The sequence below is a fragment of the Carassius gibelio genome, chromosome A5, assembly GCF_023724105.1.
Source record: "Carassius gibelio isolate Cgi1373 ecotype wild population from Czech Republic chromosome A5, carGib1.2-hapl.c, whole genome shotgun sequence".
Lineage (NCBI taxonomy): Eukaryota > Metazoa > Chordata > Actinopteri > Cypriniformes > Cyprinidae > Carassius > Carassius gibelio.
Genome location: NC_068375.1, coordinates 4189242 through 4206892, shown reverse-complemented (window position 1 = coordinate 4206892; position 17651 = coordinate 4189242). Strand labels below are relative to the sequence as shown.

At 38.2% G+C, this 17651-nt stretch overlaps 2 protein-coding genes across 3 annotated transcripts; both read left to right on the top strand.

The window, feature by feature from the left end:
* Nucleotides 1–7672: 7672 nt before the first annotated feature.
* On the top strand, nt 7673–11341 carry tmem141 (transmembrane protein 141). Of its 2 annotated transcripts, none has more exons than XM_052591424.1 (5): nt 7673–7818; nt 9137–9203; nt 9947–10030; nt 10202–10309; nt 11088–11341. In XM_052591424.1, the coding sequence occupies exons 1-5, from the start codon at nt 7765–7767 to the stop codon at nt 11099–11101; spliced, it is 327 nt and encodes a 108-aa protein (XP_052447384.1). In that variant the 5' UTR covers nt 7673–7764; the 3' UTR covers nt 11102–11341. The 2 variants fall into 2 exon arrangements, with proteins under 2 accessions (XP_052447384.1, XP_052447385.1); XM_052591425.1 differs by having other exon boundaries at nt 10849–11341.
* Nucleotides 11342–11598: 257 nt separating this feature from the next.
* On the top strand, nt 11599–17219 carry slc25a35 (solute carrier family 25 member 35). The gene is made up of 5 exons (XM_052591420.1): nt 11599–12887; nt 13469–13534; nt 13797–13949; nt 15238–15372; nt 15463–17219. Exons 1-5 carry the CDS (start codon nt 12516–12518, stop codon nt 15631–15633), a joined length of 897 nt encoding a protein of 298 aa, XP_052447380.1. The 5' UTR covers nt 11599–12515; the 3' UTR covers nt 15634–17219.
* The last annotated feature ends 432 nt before the right edge of the window (nt 17220–17651 follow it).

The following is a 17651-nucleotide window of genomic DNA, read 5'->3' as shown; positions in this document are numbered from 1 at the left end:
AAAACCCAACCCCCGAACCATGCTGCAGTCATGAGCCCAGAGGGAAACAAAAGTAAGGAAATAAAACTAATAAACTTTCAATAAATAAATGAAAAAATACAAAAGGAACCTTTTGATGCTTATTTTCCTTGACCCAATGTGCACCTTAGACAAGAAAAATAAACCCCAAATTGTATTTAAACAAAAAAATTAATAATAATTATATCTGTAATGTACACCAGACAAATATAAAGCATGGGAAAGCCCAAAGATTAAAGATCATTTATGACATCGTCATATCTTCCCCCTCCCCCAAACTCTTGCAAGGTAAGCGACAGAGAAAATCAGTGGTCACATTTTCTGACCCTGGCCAATGTCTTACAGTTAAATGGAAAGGTTGTATTGACAAACTTAAATGAGTTACAGAAGCATTGGTATCTTTCTTTTATCAATCAGTTGCAGTGCTTGATGATCAGTTTCAACTAAAAAATCTCATCCCAGAAGATAGTATTTAAAAAGAATCAAAGGTCCATTTCAGTGCCAAACACTCCTTTTCAGTAACAGAGTACCTTGTCTACAGATACAGTTTCCGACTCAAGTAAGCCACAGGATGTAACTCCCCTCCCTGCTCTTGTTTCAAAACAGTTCCCAATCCTACTTTAGAAGCATCTGTCTGAAGCACAAATATTTTCTCAAAATCAGGACAACAAATAACAGGATTAGTCACTAAGGCATCCCTAACACCCTGGAAAGCTAGCCTTTCCTGTTCTTTCCATTTATTCTTATTCGGACTTGACTTCCAGGTAAGATCTGTTACTGAAGCCGTCCTAGTGGCAAAATGAGGTATAAAACTCCAATACCACCTAGCTAGACCTAAAAAAGATCTCATATGCATTTGACAAAGTAATGTGACATACAGCCAAGTATGGTGACCCATACTCAGAATTGGTGCTCTGCATTTAACCCATCCAAAGTGCACACACACACACACACACACACACACACCGTGAACACACACCTTGAGCAGTGGGCAGCCATTTATGCTGCGGAATCCGAGGAGCAGTTGGGGGTTCGGTGATTGCTCAAGGGCACCTCAATCGAGAATATTCTGTTGTAAGATGATAAAGATGCATCTTCCAGCTAACACTAAATATCACCATAACATTGGTGAAGTCATGCCACATAGTATTCATTAGCCTTTGAAATGTAGCCCCGTGCAGCCCAAATGGGAGAACCCAAAAATACATAAGGCTTGTAGGGGTACGGAAAGCTGTCAGTTCTCGAGATTAAAGAGCCAATGGCACCTGCCAGTATCCCTTACATAAATCTATTGTGGTGACGAATTTGGCTTTTCCTAATTCCTCAGTAAGCTTCTAAATTCAGGGCATAGGAGAGTAGTAAAATTTGGATACTGAGTTTAAGTAATGGAAATCAATACAAAAAAGCGAACTCGTCAGTATTAATCAGAACTGGATTTCACCATTTACTCTGGGAAGGCTCCACAATGCCCATATCCTGCATTAACTTAACCTCCTCAGTGAATGCTGACACCATCCTTTTAGGAATGTGGTAACACATCCTTTTCACTTGAGATTTAGGTTTTAACACAATTTGATGATGAATGAGAGTTGTACAACCAGTTAAACAGTTCTGAATCTCATAGCTCTTCAATTTGCTTTTTCTGTTCCCCTGATAAGTGGTCAAGATTAACTGAGTAGGAATGCTGACTAACAGATAAATACTGTTCTTCTATCTCCTCTCCATCGTCTACCAACCATATCAAATTCACACTTACAGACTCTTTCTTTGGAAATCCTTCCTTCAAGAGGTTAATATTCAATGTTCTATGAGAACGTGACTCACCAGGAGTAGCAATTTGGTAAGTGATAGGACCTAACTTCTTTGTGACCTTGTATGGACCCTGCCATTTACTCAGCAACTTTTCTCCTCTGTTGGAAGCATGACTAAAACCTGCTGCCCTATTTCAAATTAGTGCTGCTAATGACAGGACACGCATTTATACAACACTTTATTCAAAAGGAAGAGACGATCATTCTGCGTGTCATTACACTATTTCTGCATTATTCCACATATGCAGTACTTTCAATTTCGGTGTTCAATTAGATCAAGTGTTTACATGCACTCTCAAACATATTAAAAGAGGAATAAACCACCCCCTTCAATCCGATTGAAATTTCCTTCTGATCAAGCTCAATCATATCAGTTAAGGTGTTTACATGAAGGCTTTTCAGTCTGATTGAGCTGTCAGTCCAATTGCAAATGGATTATTTTGGTTGCAATTTTGCCCGGGTTAACACCACATTGCAAGTACTGCCTGAATACAATAAATCTATTAACAAAGAACAGTCATGACTTATGATCACAGGATATAGCCCCACTTTCATGAAATAGGATTGCTCATTAACACCTAAATAGACTTCAGTGGTCAGATAAGACCATTCTTCACCATAGATACATTTTACGATGTACAATACAAAACCAGATGTCATATACAAGACCAGCTTCTACTAAAGTTTGGGTGCATCCTGTATCTACTGAAGCTATAACCTTTTTACCATTTAGTTTCACTGTGGATTGGAGTAATTCTAGGTTCAGGCATCATCATTCAGGGAATATAACAGACATTGGTAAGCTTTTTATTCAGTTTGGACACATGGGTTCCTCTTCAGAAACCCAAGCCACATCGAGAATGCTTTGGGGACCGCCTTCAGCGTGACCGGCTCTGAATCATGTGTGTAATCAGACCAATGGATGGGCAAGATGTCATAGGCAGGTGACGTCAGAGACCAGGAAGCTTAAAAGCACATGCGGTGAAACCAGAATTTAGCCATATGTCTTCAGCAAGTGCTCTGTGTGTGTGTGTGTCAGTCTCTATCTGTTTGTGAGTCTTATTTCGTATTTTTTTTTTGTCCACTGATAAGTTTCATTATGTCTAAGCTTCAATCAAGAGAAGTTTTGGGCAAGAACAGGTAGCGTTCAGGCTGTGTGTTTTCACTGCCCCCCCCCAAAAAAAGGGGGAGTGACACACGCAGTTTGTGTGTTGTCTGCTAGAGAGTGAAACATGCAGAATCAGTTGAGTTGACGCTGCAATGCGAGCAATTTGCTTCACTCTCAGAAAGCCCTCTTTGAGGAGGGAGCCTTCACTGGCATTTCGCGCGGTGGTTGTGCTCACGGGTTTTGCTTTCGGATCCGGTGGAAGGAATGTAGACGGGCAAGTCCCTATCTTCTTCCTTAACCACCAGATCCACTGCCCACTCTCGGGGTTCAGAAGCCTGCATTTGCAGTACTTTCTCCCGGTGATAGAGCACAACACTCTGCCTGTCTTTCTTTGAGGAGACTGATGTGAAGGGCATCGATGAGCTCACCAGTTGCACGCAGGCGACCGAGATCGCAGGGACCACATATGATATGGTGAATGGGTTGGAGACGGCTCGTCCTTTCTCTTGATGTTGTTTGTGTGACTGAGTGCCAAAAATAAATAAATAATAATTCTCGACGCTGCCGAGGCGTACATTTCATTATTTCATTTTGATGTGTATTTTTCTACACTAGACCGTGTTTACCGTCTGGTTATTGATTACATTTAATTCTGAGGAATAAAATAAAATATTTATCCGATTAAAAGAGTAATTTCTTGAGTGAGAGCACGTGTTTACCTCTCTTCTTTTGAGGAGGTTGAGGCGGTGAGAGGCTGCTGGGTGGAGCAGTCCCAACCCTACCATGTTCCAGCCCCTTGTGCCGGGGGCGTCATTTCTTGTACTTCGTAGACCCTAGATTCAGAGTGGCAGTCTGTGGCCGAAGGCTTCTAGTGGAAAGCGGTTCTGCATACCGTCATTTTCACTGGAAGGCCTTCGTCATAACGTCCTGACACTTTTTGACGGCCAGCTCCCTCTGGGGAAGAGCATTACACGGTGCCCATCTCTCCTCAGTGCCCTCAGGAGATCGATCTGCCAACTCTGCCGGTGTTCCAGGGTGCAGCGGTCTCCCGCTAGCACTTCTTTCAGTTACCGCCCGGAGACGTATTAAGAGGGGTTAAGAGGCTCGCTACCTCTATGGAGGTCTCTAGAGCAGCTAGTATGGTTGTCCCATGCCGGTCTGCTGCTTCATGGCACCAAGCTAATGGCTCTAGGTGCACCAGAAGTCAGTCTTGCAAGACTGATTCCCTTTGGAGGTCACATGGTGGTATGGGAGTCACTGCCAAGAATGCTTCATGGGGTCCTGCCCTGAACAGGCTCTGGTCTAGTCTTCCTAGCAGATGACGTGGGTCTGAGGACTGTTGTTTTAGGATACATGCTGTGGCTCAGGACCTCAGAGGGCAGGCCTCTCTGGAGAAGAGCGGTGTACACCACATTACACAGTGCCCATCTCTCCTCAATGCCCTCAGGAGATCGATCTGCCAACCTTGCTGGTGTTCCAGGGTGCAGTGGTCTCTGGTGAGCGCTTCTCTCAGTTACCGCCCGGAAACTTAGCAGTGCTAAGAGGCTTGCGACATCCTGGGAGGTTTCCAGAGCTGCTAGTTCAGCCATCTCCTGCCGGTGCACCGCTTCAGGGCACTGAGCTAACTGCTCTGATGACACCAGAGATCATTCTTGAGATGCTGATTCCTTAGTAGACTATTTGGCTGTGTGAAATCTACTGACAAACGTGTCTCAGTGGGTCCTGCACACTGTAGTGAGAGGCCACAGAATTCAGTTTGGTTCTCCTCCACCTCAATTCACTGGGGACCTTCCCACCCTGGTGGGTCCTGAGCAGGCTCTGGTAATGGAACAGAAGTAGACACTCTCTGAGGATGGAGGCCATTGAGGTGGTCCCTCCTCCCGTGGGAGAGTCCAGGTCCTACAGCCGGTACTTCACTGTTCCGAGAAAGGATGCGTCCTGTTTTAGATTTGCATTTTTTTAACCACTTAGAGGACTGAAGTTCAGCAAACTTGCACAGACCAAGTCAGAGGACTTGCACTCTCACCCCAAACTTTCAAGACACAACCACATCGACGATTGGTTGATATTAGCTCGATCTTATGTCACCTGCTTGGATCGAATCAATACTCACTGCAGTCACAAGAGTGAGAGAAGGCCGGTCACTCACAGTCAAGCAGTCTTGGAGATTTCTGGGTCTGATGGTAGCTGCGTCCAACATGAACACTATTGGCCTGCTGTACATGAGACCCCTACAGTGGTGGCTCAAGACCAAGGGGTTCTCCCCGAGGGGAAACCCGCTTTGCATGCTAAAAGTCACACAGTGGTGCCTATGTGCCTTGGACATGTGGAGAAAGCCTTGGTTCTTGTCTCAGGGCCTGATGCTGGGAGCTCCTTGTCGCCGAGTAATGCTAGTGATGGACGCGTCCAGCACCGGCTGGGGTGCGGTCATGAGTGGCCACCATGCCTGCAGTCTGTGGAGTGGCCGCCATCTGACATGGCATATCAACTGCCTGAATATGCTGCCATGCTTTGCATTGACAACACAGCAGTGGTCTCTTACATCAACCACCAAAGTTTTCTGTACTCACGCCGTTTTTACAAACTAGCATTCCAGATCCATGTGTGGTCCCAGGGCAAACACCTCTTGCTGAGAGCAGTCCACTTTCCTGGGCATCCTAATATGGGAGCAGACATCCTGTCGATGCAGGGGATGAGGCCCAAGGAATGGCCGCTTCACACAGAGGTGATGAAGCGGAGTTGGAGAGTTTTGGCCAAGCTCGGGTGGATCTTGAGAGACTTGAGAGACATCGCGCTTTCCAATCTGGTTCTCTCTGACTCATCCAGCCCTAGTTGGGCTGGACACCATGGTGCAGCTCTGGCCGAGGTTTCATCTGAAAGTTTTTCCCCTGATTGCTCTGCTCCCGGGAGTTTCTAGAGAGAGTGCAGCTGTTAGTAGCCCCATCCTGGCTGGGCCAGGTATGGTTCTTGGGCCTGATTTCTCTCTTTGACGGCACTCCATGGGAGGTTCCCGTCAGGAGAGATTGGAGGCTGTAGGTGTGGTCTCTGAGGAGACACAACTCTCAGCTTCCGGTCTCCAAACTGAGAATGGAAACATATTATACATATCTTACAGAAAATAATGTCATATATTTTGTTGTTTTTATTTAGTATAAGTAAATTAGACAATTTTGTTTAAATGAAGGATTACAGAAATGCTTTCACCCTAGATTTAATTCAGAAAATGTATAATATTCTAGTACTTAGCATGTCCTCCAGAACTTAAAGTATAATGGTCTGACCCTTCTTGGACACTGGGTGTACAAGTTCATGACAAATTTTCACATCTGTTTAACTCTTGGACGACCTCCTTAAATGCTCCGGTCTTTAATGTGGAGGTTTGCTCAACTCATCTCTACAGAATCCACCACTGCAGATCAGAATTGTTAAGATTAAGTGAAATACATGTCCACTGAAGGATTTTCACCTTGGGAGAATAAATATATTCATTGCCATGCTGAAAAAAAAGCCAAATAATGCAGGGAATGAGGGGAGGTTAGAATCTTCTGTTTCAGGTTTTTGAATTACATCACACAGTGTGTGGATTCCTGCCAGCATTGATAAAGCACAACTCCCTCACCTCTACAGCACTCATTCATCCATATATAAAAGCTTTACTACCACTGAACGTCATTGTGGGTACCAAGCACTTCTCACTGTACTCCAAAACTAGAACATTTTGGATGCTTTTGGATCCGAAATGATTGACTTGGTCTCTTGAGACCAGAGTGTAGATTCCCAGAAGTCTTTATTTTGTAAATATGGCCCTTGGAAGAGGTTGAATTAGTTTATTTTGCTTTGGCAGCAGTAGGTAATTCTAGCGGTTACAACAAATATGCATGTCACTTCTGCAGGCTGTGCCCTACTCTGTGAGATAAAGTGTCACTCTTTTCTTTTGCTGGCTCTGAGACACTTGAACGTTCCTGTTCTTTTTCTATTAAAAATTCACTCATGACTAAATGAAAAACTTAAAGTGAAGCTTTATCACAAGTCCATTGTTTTTGCATGCGGGTGTTACTTCAGCTATATTTTCACACTTTAAACAATAATTTGGTATTCCCCTTGTACCGCTGTCCTCTTTTATGCTAAGAAATAAGTCACCTGGCAGTTCTCTCCCAAGTGGTTCCACTGCTGCAATATTAAGTCTGAGTATGATTAAGTGAGCTATATACTGTAACACTTAATTGTCAGGAAATTACTTGTCTTTAAAAGGTTTGGTTCAATATACCTCCCTGTTGATCAAAAATAGCTTTAACTTAACTTTCAGGAGGGTATACTCATTTTTGCAACACAAAATTTTATTTTATCACATAATTTTGGACATTCTTCTTTGGTAATTGATCAAGAACCATAGTATGTAAAGAGTAATTGCATATATATATATATATATATATATATATATATATATATATATACATACATATACTTTCAGAAATGTTCAAAGTTAGCAAAGAGGAAGACAATGCCACCATCACAAACCAAACACGCATAACGAATGATGGACATCTACCAAAATCAGTGTTTAAATAAATGCATGTTTACATTATTTAAAATAAATAAATAAATAAATGCATTTCTGTTGTTTCCTTCTCATTGCTCTACATTTTGAATGTGCTTGTGATCGTTCATAAACTGGATTTAGGTATCCAGTCCATAAGAGGACGCTATAGAGTCTCTTACGCATTTCACATTTTCTTCGCTGCACATGCGGAAGTTACACAATAACAACAAAGTGAAGCAGAAGAAACTCATACCAGTTTGGAGGTTATAGCCCATAGTTATAGCAGGATGGTCAACCTCGGTCTTACTAAAGTTGATGATGCGGTAGCAGCAAGACACCCGGTGCGTATATATGCATGATGCGTGACTGTTGCTTGACCTATGTGACGTTTTCACTATCATTTACTGCCATAAATGTAATTTCACAGATGAGTCCGGGGCATGTTGTCACACTTTTTGCTCCTGTGAAAACCACTTTATGTACAGACACATAATGAACTAAATGTTCTTTCCCAGTAAAAATTATGAAGTTCATTTAACACTTGCAAACCAGCAGTTTATTGACCATTTGTTAAATTATTTGAGACAAATCCATTTTTAGCATAAGAAAAAAAAGGTAAGGTAAAGAAAAGAAAAAGCCATTGTCCACAAGTATCTGCATTTAACATTTACGCTAATGTCTTTCCAGTTTGTTGTATACAGTTAACATACAGAACACACGTTTTGTCCTAAATATTTTGACATTTATGAAAAATACTCTTCAGATTTCACAGTTCAACCTCTTATTCAAAGTCAAGCTTCTGATCTGTCTGAATGCATACTTAAGTTTTAGTGCAGAATTGACTTGATGCTTAACAGTGAAGTGTCTGAAACCATTATATAATTATTCTGCAAGTCAAGGCACCTTTATTTATATAGTGGTTTATACAATACAGATTGTCAAAGCAGCTTTAAAAAAAGTGCTAATAATGCAAAAGGACAATATTAGAAAACAGTCAGTTTTTCAGTAAAAGTCAGTTCATCATCGATTCAGTGATGTCATCATCCAGCTCAGTTAATTTCTCTTCAAAAAGTGACTGTGACAGTATTGCCAAAAATTGTGTCCAGAACTAAGCAAGCCAGAGGCGAAAGTGGAAAGGAACCAAAACACCATTGGTGACAGCAATGGAGAAAAAAATCCTTGGGAGAAACCAGCCTCAGTTGGGGGTTAGTTCTCCTCCTGCCAGACAAAGCCTGCAAGGTGTGGTTTAATTCTGGGCTGCAATGCAAGTCAGATTGGGCAGACACGTCTGGTTCCCATGGTCTTGTGCCAATGTTTGTCGAGGTGACAAGGTCTTTGCAGGGGATCTGTCTCATCTAGTTGACCTGGTCTCTGTTGACATTCAGGGCTGTATAGGTTGTCTCTAGGTGTTGACCCACCATCTGGTCTGGATATGGACTGGATCTGGGTTGCTACGATGACCTCAGAATAAGAGTGAAATACAATAAAATTAGCATAGATGCCATTTTTCTTACAGTGTAGTAGCATTTATGCTTACTAGGCTTTTATTTTAAAGACTAGGCTACTGAGATATAGCCTAACTCTTGTGACAACTAGCCCCAGTCTCCCCTGAGCTTACATCACAATAACTCCATAGTGATGATATTTCATTGTCCTCAGGGTTTGCAGCAGTACGCCGCTTGTCAGTCTTACGCCTTTATGAAAGGCACAGCAAGCTTCATATTGGGTTAGTGTCTTATTCACATAAATTTTTTCACGTTACTTTCATGTCCACAGTTTGTGTTTGTGCAAGTAAAAGACAAATAAGAATGCTTTAATATCTTTTTTGGTAACACTTTAGTTTAGGGACCAATTCTTACTATTAACTAGTGTTAGCATGCATATTACTAAGTATATTAGTACTTATAAAGAAAAACATATCGATGCCTTATTCTGTCTGACCACATTTTAGAACCTTTAATCCTACCCCATACCTAAATTTAGCAACTACCTTATTAACTATTAATAAGCAGCAAATTAGGTTATTGGGGCAAAATTCATAGTTAATTGTTAGTTAATAGTGAGAATTGTTCCCCAAACATGGTGATCAAAGATTTTTGCCAAAGTTCCTTAGTGAATTAGATTTTTTCTACTGAGAAAGAACAAACTAGTAATCTTTCATGTGTGATCTCTAGAGATTCAAAACAGTGCCTCATATTCAGATTTGCAAAGATACCTCATCAAAGATACAAGATATCAGTATAAACACAAAGTCAAGTTTATGCCATCCATATTAATTTTTGAATTTGTACTTTGGTGTATGTGAGCAAATGTCTCATTTGCATGTGTCTTATAAGGACATGTGGACTTACATGAAATATACTTGGGTGTGAGCTGTGAAAATACAACCTCTGATTAGTTTTATTTTACTATATACTAACTAATTTTGTTCTTTTGGCTTTGGGTGAAAACTTTACACCTCTCAACCAGGCACAGCTGGTTTATTTTTTGCACAACAAGCATTTCAGAAAAGAATCCCATATCCTCTTAAGTGGAACCTTCTAGTGTCTATTGGTAAGCCTGATGCATTTTCATCATTATCATGAAAGACAAGACTCATAACACAAATAAATACACAATTTGTCTATGTGGGTGTTATAAACACAATATGATGGTTTAATGCATTATTTAAAATAAATAAATAAATAATGTGATTTAAGATGCTTTCTCTTTTGGTCTGCATAGTTTCATCTTCAGTATTCAGCTATTCAGTAACTCGCTGGGAAACCATGAAGTGCTCAGACTTGTGGTTATTTCTTGAGACAGGAAATGTTCCTGACAGAAACTCTCCTAGTAAGTATTTACTTGTTTGCTTGTTTCTTTTTAGTTATTCAAATTATGAATGGATAGATTAATATTGACTGAAATATTAACCTGATAGTTTGAAAAGAGACTTCTCTTTTTTTTTTAATGGTTGTGTAGGTCTCAGTCTAGGCTCATAAAATACTTGGCCAATTTTGGCATTGAGCAGTAAATATTTCACTCAATTTTGATCGGTACATTATTGTCTAAGAATCTATTTAGTGACATGGACTTAAGTATTAATTTATTCTTTACTGGCTGCCATTTACAGCGAGTACAAAATCTTTGATACAGAAGAAAGTAAAAAGGTTACTCTGAATCATTAAGGGACAGCAATATCTGAATGAGAGAGTACTTAAAACAAGTGAAGATGTTACATTATCTAATTTAGTCGTTAGAAAAATTAAATTAAATTGCTAATAAATTAATTTTGTAATTGGCAAAGGACTGCTATAGCATTTTCTACTGGATTATATATATGGATTATAAATATTTTTAAAACAGTATTTCATGTCTCTATACTTATTTAGTAGCCGTGTAAGATAATTTACAGTCAGCCTGTCATCAAAAAACTCATCATCTCTCTTGGAAGGGTCCTGAACACCCTGTAAGTGTTTATTTTATGATAATGATAGGATGACTGTACTTTTAATCTATATATTTTATGTCTGCGTTGATCCCTGATTTGAACAGACTATCTTCAGTTTTTTTTTTGTATTTTAAACTTCATGAAATGAATCTAACCATGTGTTGTTTACTGTACACTTAGAGGAAGAACCATAAACTCCTCCAGATCCCAAAGCCACACAATTGGGGATGAGATGGAATTACCTCAATCCTTTGTTTGAGTGGCCAATACGAAGACTCTTTATTAATTCATGTCAGGGACTTGCATTAGGTGGGCAATTTTTGGAGAATGTTTAACCTTTCTAAACTGAAAGTGTATTTGGTTCTGGTTACAAAACTATTTTTTAATATATGGTGGGTGTGTTTCAATAAATAATTATCATAAGTCATAAGTCATTATGCCTTCTCATCTGGCTTACTCAATCACATGTTCTATGAAAGGATTCATCTTGTATGATGAAGCTAAAAAAATTAAAAATAAAAAACATTGGTGAGCTATCATTTTGAAAATCTTTGACAAAATTAATTTGCATTCCAATAGACTAAAGTTGACAACACCACAGTGGCAATGGTTTTTGCCATTTTAAGCTTTTATTCTTAGAGTGTATTAGATGTAATGCTGAAAAGTCTATGAAAGATGAGAAGGATGGAGAAACAAAAAGACCAATAACATCATAGGAAAGTGCTTTGAGCTGCTGTCAGCTTTAACTGAAGTCCCAGGAATGTAGATAACTGTGATATATTTATAGGTTGGTAACATATATATTACCAGCTGGCAATAAACTTTTTATTAGTTACTTTTGTTATATGTACATTCTTATTAGTTTAATAGTTTTCACAGTAATTTATCTTTCTATACATAAGCATTATTATTTCACATTCATTAAACATTATTAATTATCAATGTTACACTATTTTAACAGGCTACCCTTGTTACAGTGTAACCCAAATAAATAGACCTCCTGAGTAATATTAAATAACAGCATGTAGTACTTACTATAGTATACGGGGTTTAGTTTAGGGTTGGTTTCTTGTAATGTGTAATTTACTGTTATTAGTTATATGTAACAAGAACATTGTAAAATTAAGCGTAACCTTATATTCTTTACACAGTGAAGCTTTGTGTAATAAAAAAGCTGAGGTGCACATCAACTGCCTGAATGTGTCACTTGGCGTTATTCACAACCGCCCAATCAGAGGACATGTAACAAGGGCTAGGGCAGTGTCTCTGTTTTGATTGGTTAAGAGGTAGGCCGGGATGAGGACGCAAACGGGCGAATGCAGTCTGACATTCATACTCAGCAAATTCATACTCGCATGACTGGGAGGAGGATACTCGCATGACTGGGAGGAGGATTAGCCTAACAGAAGATACGCGTCTGCTTCTTACTGTAACTGTAGAAAAATGACTTTGTAAAAGTATTTGTCAGTTATCTTGACAAATACACGATGAATAAGCTGTTTCATTCACTGGCTGCTAAAGAAGTAACGTTAGGCCTAGAGTTTCTTGTTTAAAGTGAAATTAAAGAGCTTGTCCATCACCTGTTTCCGGAAATTCCGCGACTGAAATATGGATTTTGTTCTCGGCGGAGTCGCTGCGTGTGGTGCCTGCTTTTTTACGAACCCTCTGGAGGTGGTCAAAACCCGAATGCAATTACAAGGAGAGCTGAAAAGCCGAGGAACCTATAAAGTGTATTATAGGAATGTGTTTCACGCCTTTTACACGATAGGCAAAATAGATGGACTGACTGGTCTTCAAAAAGGTTTGGTCCCCGGGTTGGTTTATCAGTTTTTTATGAATGGGGTCCGGCTGGGGTCTTACGCCATCATCGAGTCCTTGGGCTACATTCACACGGACGAAAGGGTCAGTGCTACGAAGAGCATATTTTCCGGGGCCATTGCTGGTGTGGTGGGCGCTGTAATCGGGAGCCCGATTTACCTGGTGAGTACCGAGAATTGTCTCTGTTTCTGTCTAGTGAACGTCTGATTGATTAAGCACGTGTTAAGTGACGGCCAGTGCGGTCACTCTGAATATCATTAACGCGTTAAGTAGAGCTGTCAATTAAAAGCGAGCACAATTGTTCAACATAATAGAATGCATCAGTGGTGTGAAAGAAATTGACAATTCCGAATCTAGATTCTGATTGGATGAGAAAGGTGTAGGAACATCTTTAAAGTAGCCGATATACGCAGATCTGTGACCTAACGTTACATCATATTAATTTTATTTTATTGCTCCCAAGTTCCCACGTCGCTTAGCAACAGTAAACAGACCAGTGCACTCTATAATTAGATTACATGTTTTATTATTATACATTATAGCATGATTATTATTATTATAACAAAGTAATAGAACACGTGATTATAAATATTTCAGTATATTCAGAAACATTTCCTTTTGGTTCCATACACAAAGTAGATTATTTATACTGCTAAGGTCCAAAATGTACAAAAATCACCAAGTGGCTTTAGTTTACAAGCTGTTTAACCACTTTCTCACTTTCTATTTGTTATTTTCTTCAGGTAAAAACACATCTCCAGTCTCAATCCACTTCCTCTATTGCAGTTGGACACCAATATAAGCACAAGGTAAGTTAATGGTCACCTCACAGAATCATTTAAAATGACATCAGATTTATTTTTTTTCTTTGAATGTGACTTTTGAACGTTGATCTTCAAGTTGACGAATCCTAGGGTTGCTGAGTTAATTTTTTTTAAATGTTAGATCCTATCACATATGTGGTAATGTACAATTAAATGTACAAAGTGTGGTTTTGTTTGCATAACAGGTTGAATCTAAAAATCACTCTGCGACTGTTTGTTATACATCTTTGCTTTTTCTTTGTGTCAGGGAATGATGCATGCTCTATTGGCCATCCACAAACAGCATGGCATTCTTGGTTTGTGGAGGGGTGCAAGTGCGGCAGTCCCAAGGGTCAGTGTGGGGTCAGCTGCTCAGCTCTCTACTTTCTCTGCCTCTAAAGAGCTCGTCACTGACCTACAGGTGAGCACAGGATATTTCACTTCAGTTATTCACACTCAGAATAGAAGGTTAACACCTATTCTTACAGACACTAGTTAAGCTTTTCCCATAAACTTTTTTGAGTAATACCCATTTATAAATAAACTGTCAGTTACAAAACACTGACAAATTAGCCTTAGCCATTCAACATAGTAATAATATGTCTATGTAGGACAGTACAGAGACCACTGTTTTAGTTAATATGCTTTTTATTTAAGTATAATTTAATAATTTAATCATCTTATTAGAGATGTCCATTTAGCTTGGGATCCCATTAAATCAAACTTTTTGAATTTTAGTCATTCATTTGTGTTAGCTTTGAGGTTATCAATATGTTGGTACACCAATAAAAATTGACAAAACAAACGTTAACAGATATACACATTTATATTCACAGATAAACACATCTTTCTTTTCATGGAAAATGGACCAAGACTATTAATGACTTTTTTTTCAATGGGGATATACATATTTTTACTGAATAAAATGCGCTCTAAAATGAGGATCACCCTCCCACACACACACCTCAAAACACCTGCCAAGACTACAAATATTGTAGATAATAACTGCGTTCTACGTTAAAACTACTGGCATGCCCTTTGATATGCCCTGCACATCTTCCTGTTTTAAAAGAAAATGTCAACAATGGAAAGACATGAAATACATGTTTTAAGCAAACCTTGTATTTAGGGCATTAGGCTATGCCATTGCTATAGTTAATTTAACACTTTATTGATCTTACTAGGGATTTTCTTATTTTAGTTACTAGTAATTTAGAAAGGAAAGGGAATTAAATATGAATACAGCCTCCTATAGTTTAACCACTAGGAAATGGCAAAATAGATTACTTAATGCAGCACAATAAAATGATCTAAATACAATATAAAGATCAATATTAAGGTGTTTGTCAATTTTGTGACAAAGACCAACAAATGAATAGAAGGTATTGGTATTGTATTTGAAAGTCATGATAAACTTTTATAGTTTGCTTTATACATTTTTTTGTATACATATATAAAACTATTATTGGGGTTTCAGAAAATGACCTCAAAACTGAAGAAATTATTCTATAGGTGTTGTAACAAATCTGCAAAGAAAAACTGAAATCACCTGAATGACAGGTACAGTTTTACCAACATCATCAGTTCATACAAGAGTAAAACAAGGAAGTGTGGCAGGAAAGCAGCCTGAGTACATGATGACAGAACTGTAATTTATGTGAAATCTATGTTTAGTAGTAATCAGTGTTTGTGTTTTTCTGAATTTGTAGGTGTTCCCTGAGGGCAGCTGGTTAATAGCTCTGAGTGCTGGTATGATCAGTAGTGTAGTGGTTGTATTAGCTATGACTCCTTTCGATGTGGTCAGCACTCGGCTCTACAACCAGCCTGTGGACCATGTGGGCAAGGTGATCTCATACCAGATGTCATCATTGTTGAAACTGATAAACCTGGTAAAATAAGGCATTTATCTAATTCTCTGTACTTTTCTTCTGCAGGGCATATTGTACCGAGGTTTTGTCGACTGTTTCTCTATGACGTTGAAGAAGGAAGGCATGACTGGTTTGTATAAAGGTCTCGGAGCCTCCTACTTTCGAATCGGACCTCATACCATCCTTTCCCTACTTTTCTGGAATGAGTTGCGCACTTTGTACCATAGCTATGACTAGCGCCTCACTATTGCCTGCAACTACAAAATATCAATAGTGTTTCCCTGATTTGGTGATTAAAGAAGCAATCGAGCATGATGGTACAAAAGGTGCTTGCTATGTTGTGAAAATAGGCAACGTTGTCATTAGACACAAAGTGCAGCAATGCACTCATTGCATTTTTAAAATATTTACTACTGGTACATACTAAATATATGAAGGACTTTTTTTATTAAAAAAATATTTTATTAAGCATTCATATGGCAGCCTTTCACTAGAAGACAACTGTCTTGATATAACAATGTTGCTATGCAATGAAAAATAGTAATAATGAGCCATTACTATATGGTGAATGGAAACAGCTGGAAGGCTGCACTGACCAAGAGCCAGGACTGGAATTCTAAAAAAGAAAAAAAAAATCCACCTTTTTCTTCAATGTGGAAGTAAACCTATGGGTGCGACTTCTGGATCATTAGACGCAGGTAAATAACGAGGAGAATAACATGCAGTAAACGGTAAAATGATTTGTACTACAAACCAGTGTGTTCATAATTAAGATAATACATTAAAGTAATATAATAAGACACACCAACTTTTAATATCAAGCAGCAAAAATAACTGTTTTGTTCAGCTAAAAATAGCTGGAAGGAGTGGATGCAGATGAGACCGGAAGCCAGACCCATAGAATTTACAAATGCTCATTTTTACAACAAGAAAAAAGGTGGACATAAAACTCAATTAGAATGAATGTAGAAGGATGGAATATTTACTTTATCATTATGTTGTTATAAAAACACACTCCAGTGAATATGCATATGGTTTTATAGAAACAGAACACACGTACACTTCTGTTTAATTATGCATTTAATTATGCATTAATTCTTGGTTCTGATTCATCAGATTTTTTTCTGATGCTTAATTGATGGAATAAGGAAGAAGTTCTGTACAAAAGAGTGTTTATAGAGGAAATATCGCTTCAAACAAACATTTAGATCTGGTAACTTTTGAAAATTGATGCACAACCCAAACTTATTCATAAAATGTGTTTTCACAGAGAGAACTTATGTCTTTCATATTTTAAATCATCTTTTTTTTCTTTCTTTTTTTTATTTTATTCATTTTCTTTTTTTTTTACCCTTTCCTAAAGAATATGTAATCTGCTGACTGGTTTAAAAATAACAATAGCATTTTCTTAATTTCTTTTTTTGTGTGTCTTGTTTGCCAATGCCTTTAATGTAAGAATGTCTACTTTGTTTTAATCTTGGTTCCTTGGGTGGAACATAAATTTACAAAGCAACAGATATAAACCTTATCACTTTTGGTTGTACAATTAACAGTTTCATGTCATGTTATTAAATCTTCTTTGAGAACATGACATCATTTGCAGAGAATATTAGGACAATGAAACAGTAAGACTATTCAGTGGGACCGAATAATGGTCACCATTTGCCTTACATTACATGTGCTGTACTGTATGAGCTGTCTGATGCTTTAGAGAAATTAATGTAACATTAAATTATTAACTAAGAGATTTAAATTATACAGTATATGTACATTATGGGTCTGTGACATAACATAGATTTGAGAATAAATTATTTTTAAAAGAATGACTTGTGTTTTCTATATACATGACATTAACACTGTGCTATGTTGGCTTTTAAGTACAAATACACTATAAGAATATATTAAAAGTTTTTGGACACTTAATTCACATTTAGAAATGTCTGAATGTCATTGTATTAACCAAACCAACAAGTGGTATCAACAAGGAAATGAGCCTAAATCTTTTTCTTTACTATTTATCATCTGGTCCCAAGGACATTTTTAATACATTCATGAAGAAAGATTTCTATATATGTTTACAAATGTAGTTTATAAAATTAAGTATGGGCATATTCTACTTAAGTCAAAATACATTTTGTTTTCATCTTGATCCCTGTACCTATAGGTTTACCATTTACAGCCTTGTTGTGAAAGTTTCTGATTTCTTAATAGTGATTACACACTTTCAGAAAAGTTAAAGAGAAGTGAAAGTTTCT

Excerpts from the sequence above, each read along its gene's own strand:
- slc25a35 (XM_052591420.1), top strand. The coding sequence starts at position 12,516 with ATGGATTTTGTTCTCGGCGGAGTCGCTGCGTGTGGTGCCTGCTTTTTT. Across the intron at positions 12,888-13,468 it reads TCGGGAGCCCGATTTACCTG|GTAAAAACACATCTCCAGTC; the intron begins GTGAGTACCGAG and ends TATTTTCTTCAG. Across the intron at positions 13,535-13,796 it reads GACACCAATATAAGCACAAG|GGAATGATGCATGCTCTATT; the intron begins GTAAGTTAATGG and ends TCTTTGTGTCAG.
- tmem141 (XM_052591424.1), top strand. The coding sequence starts at position 7,765 with ATGGTCAACCTCGGTCTTACTAAAGTTGATGATGCGGTAGCAGCAAGA. Across the intron at positions 7,819-9,136 it reads CGGTAGCAGCAAGACACCCG|GGTTTGCAGCAGTACGCCGC; the intron begins GTGCGTATATAT and ends CATTGTCCTCAG. Across the intron at positions 10,031-10,201 it reads GAACCTTCTAGTGTCTATTG|TTTCATCTTCAGTATTCAGC; the intron begins GTAAGCCTGATG and ends TGGTCTGCATAG.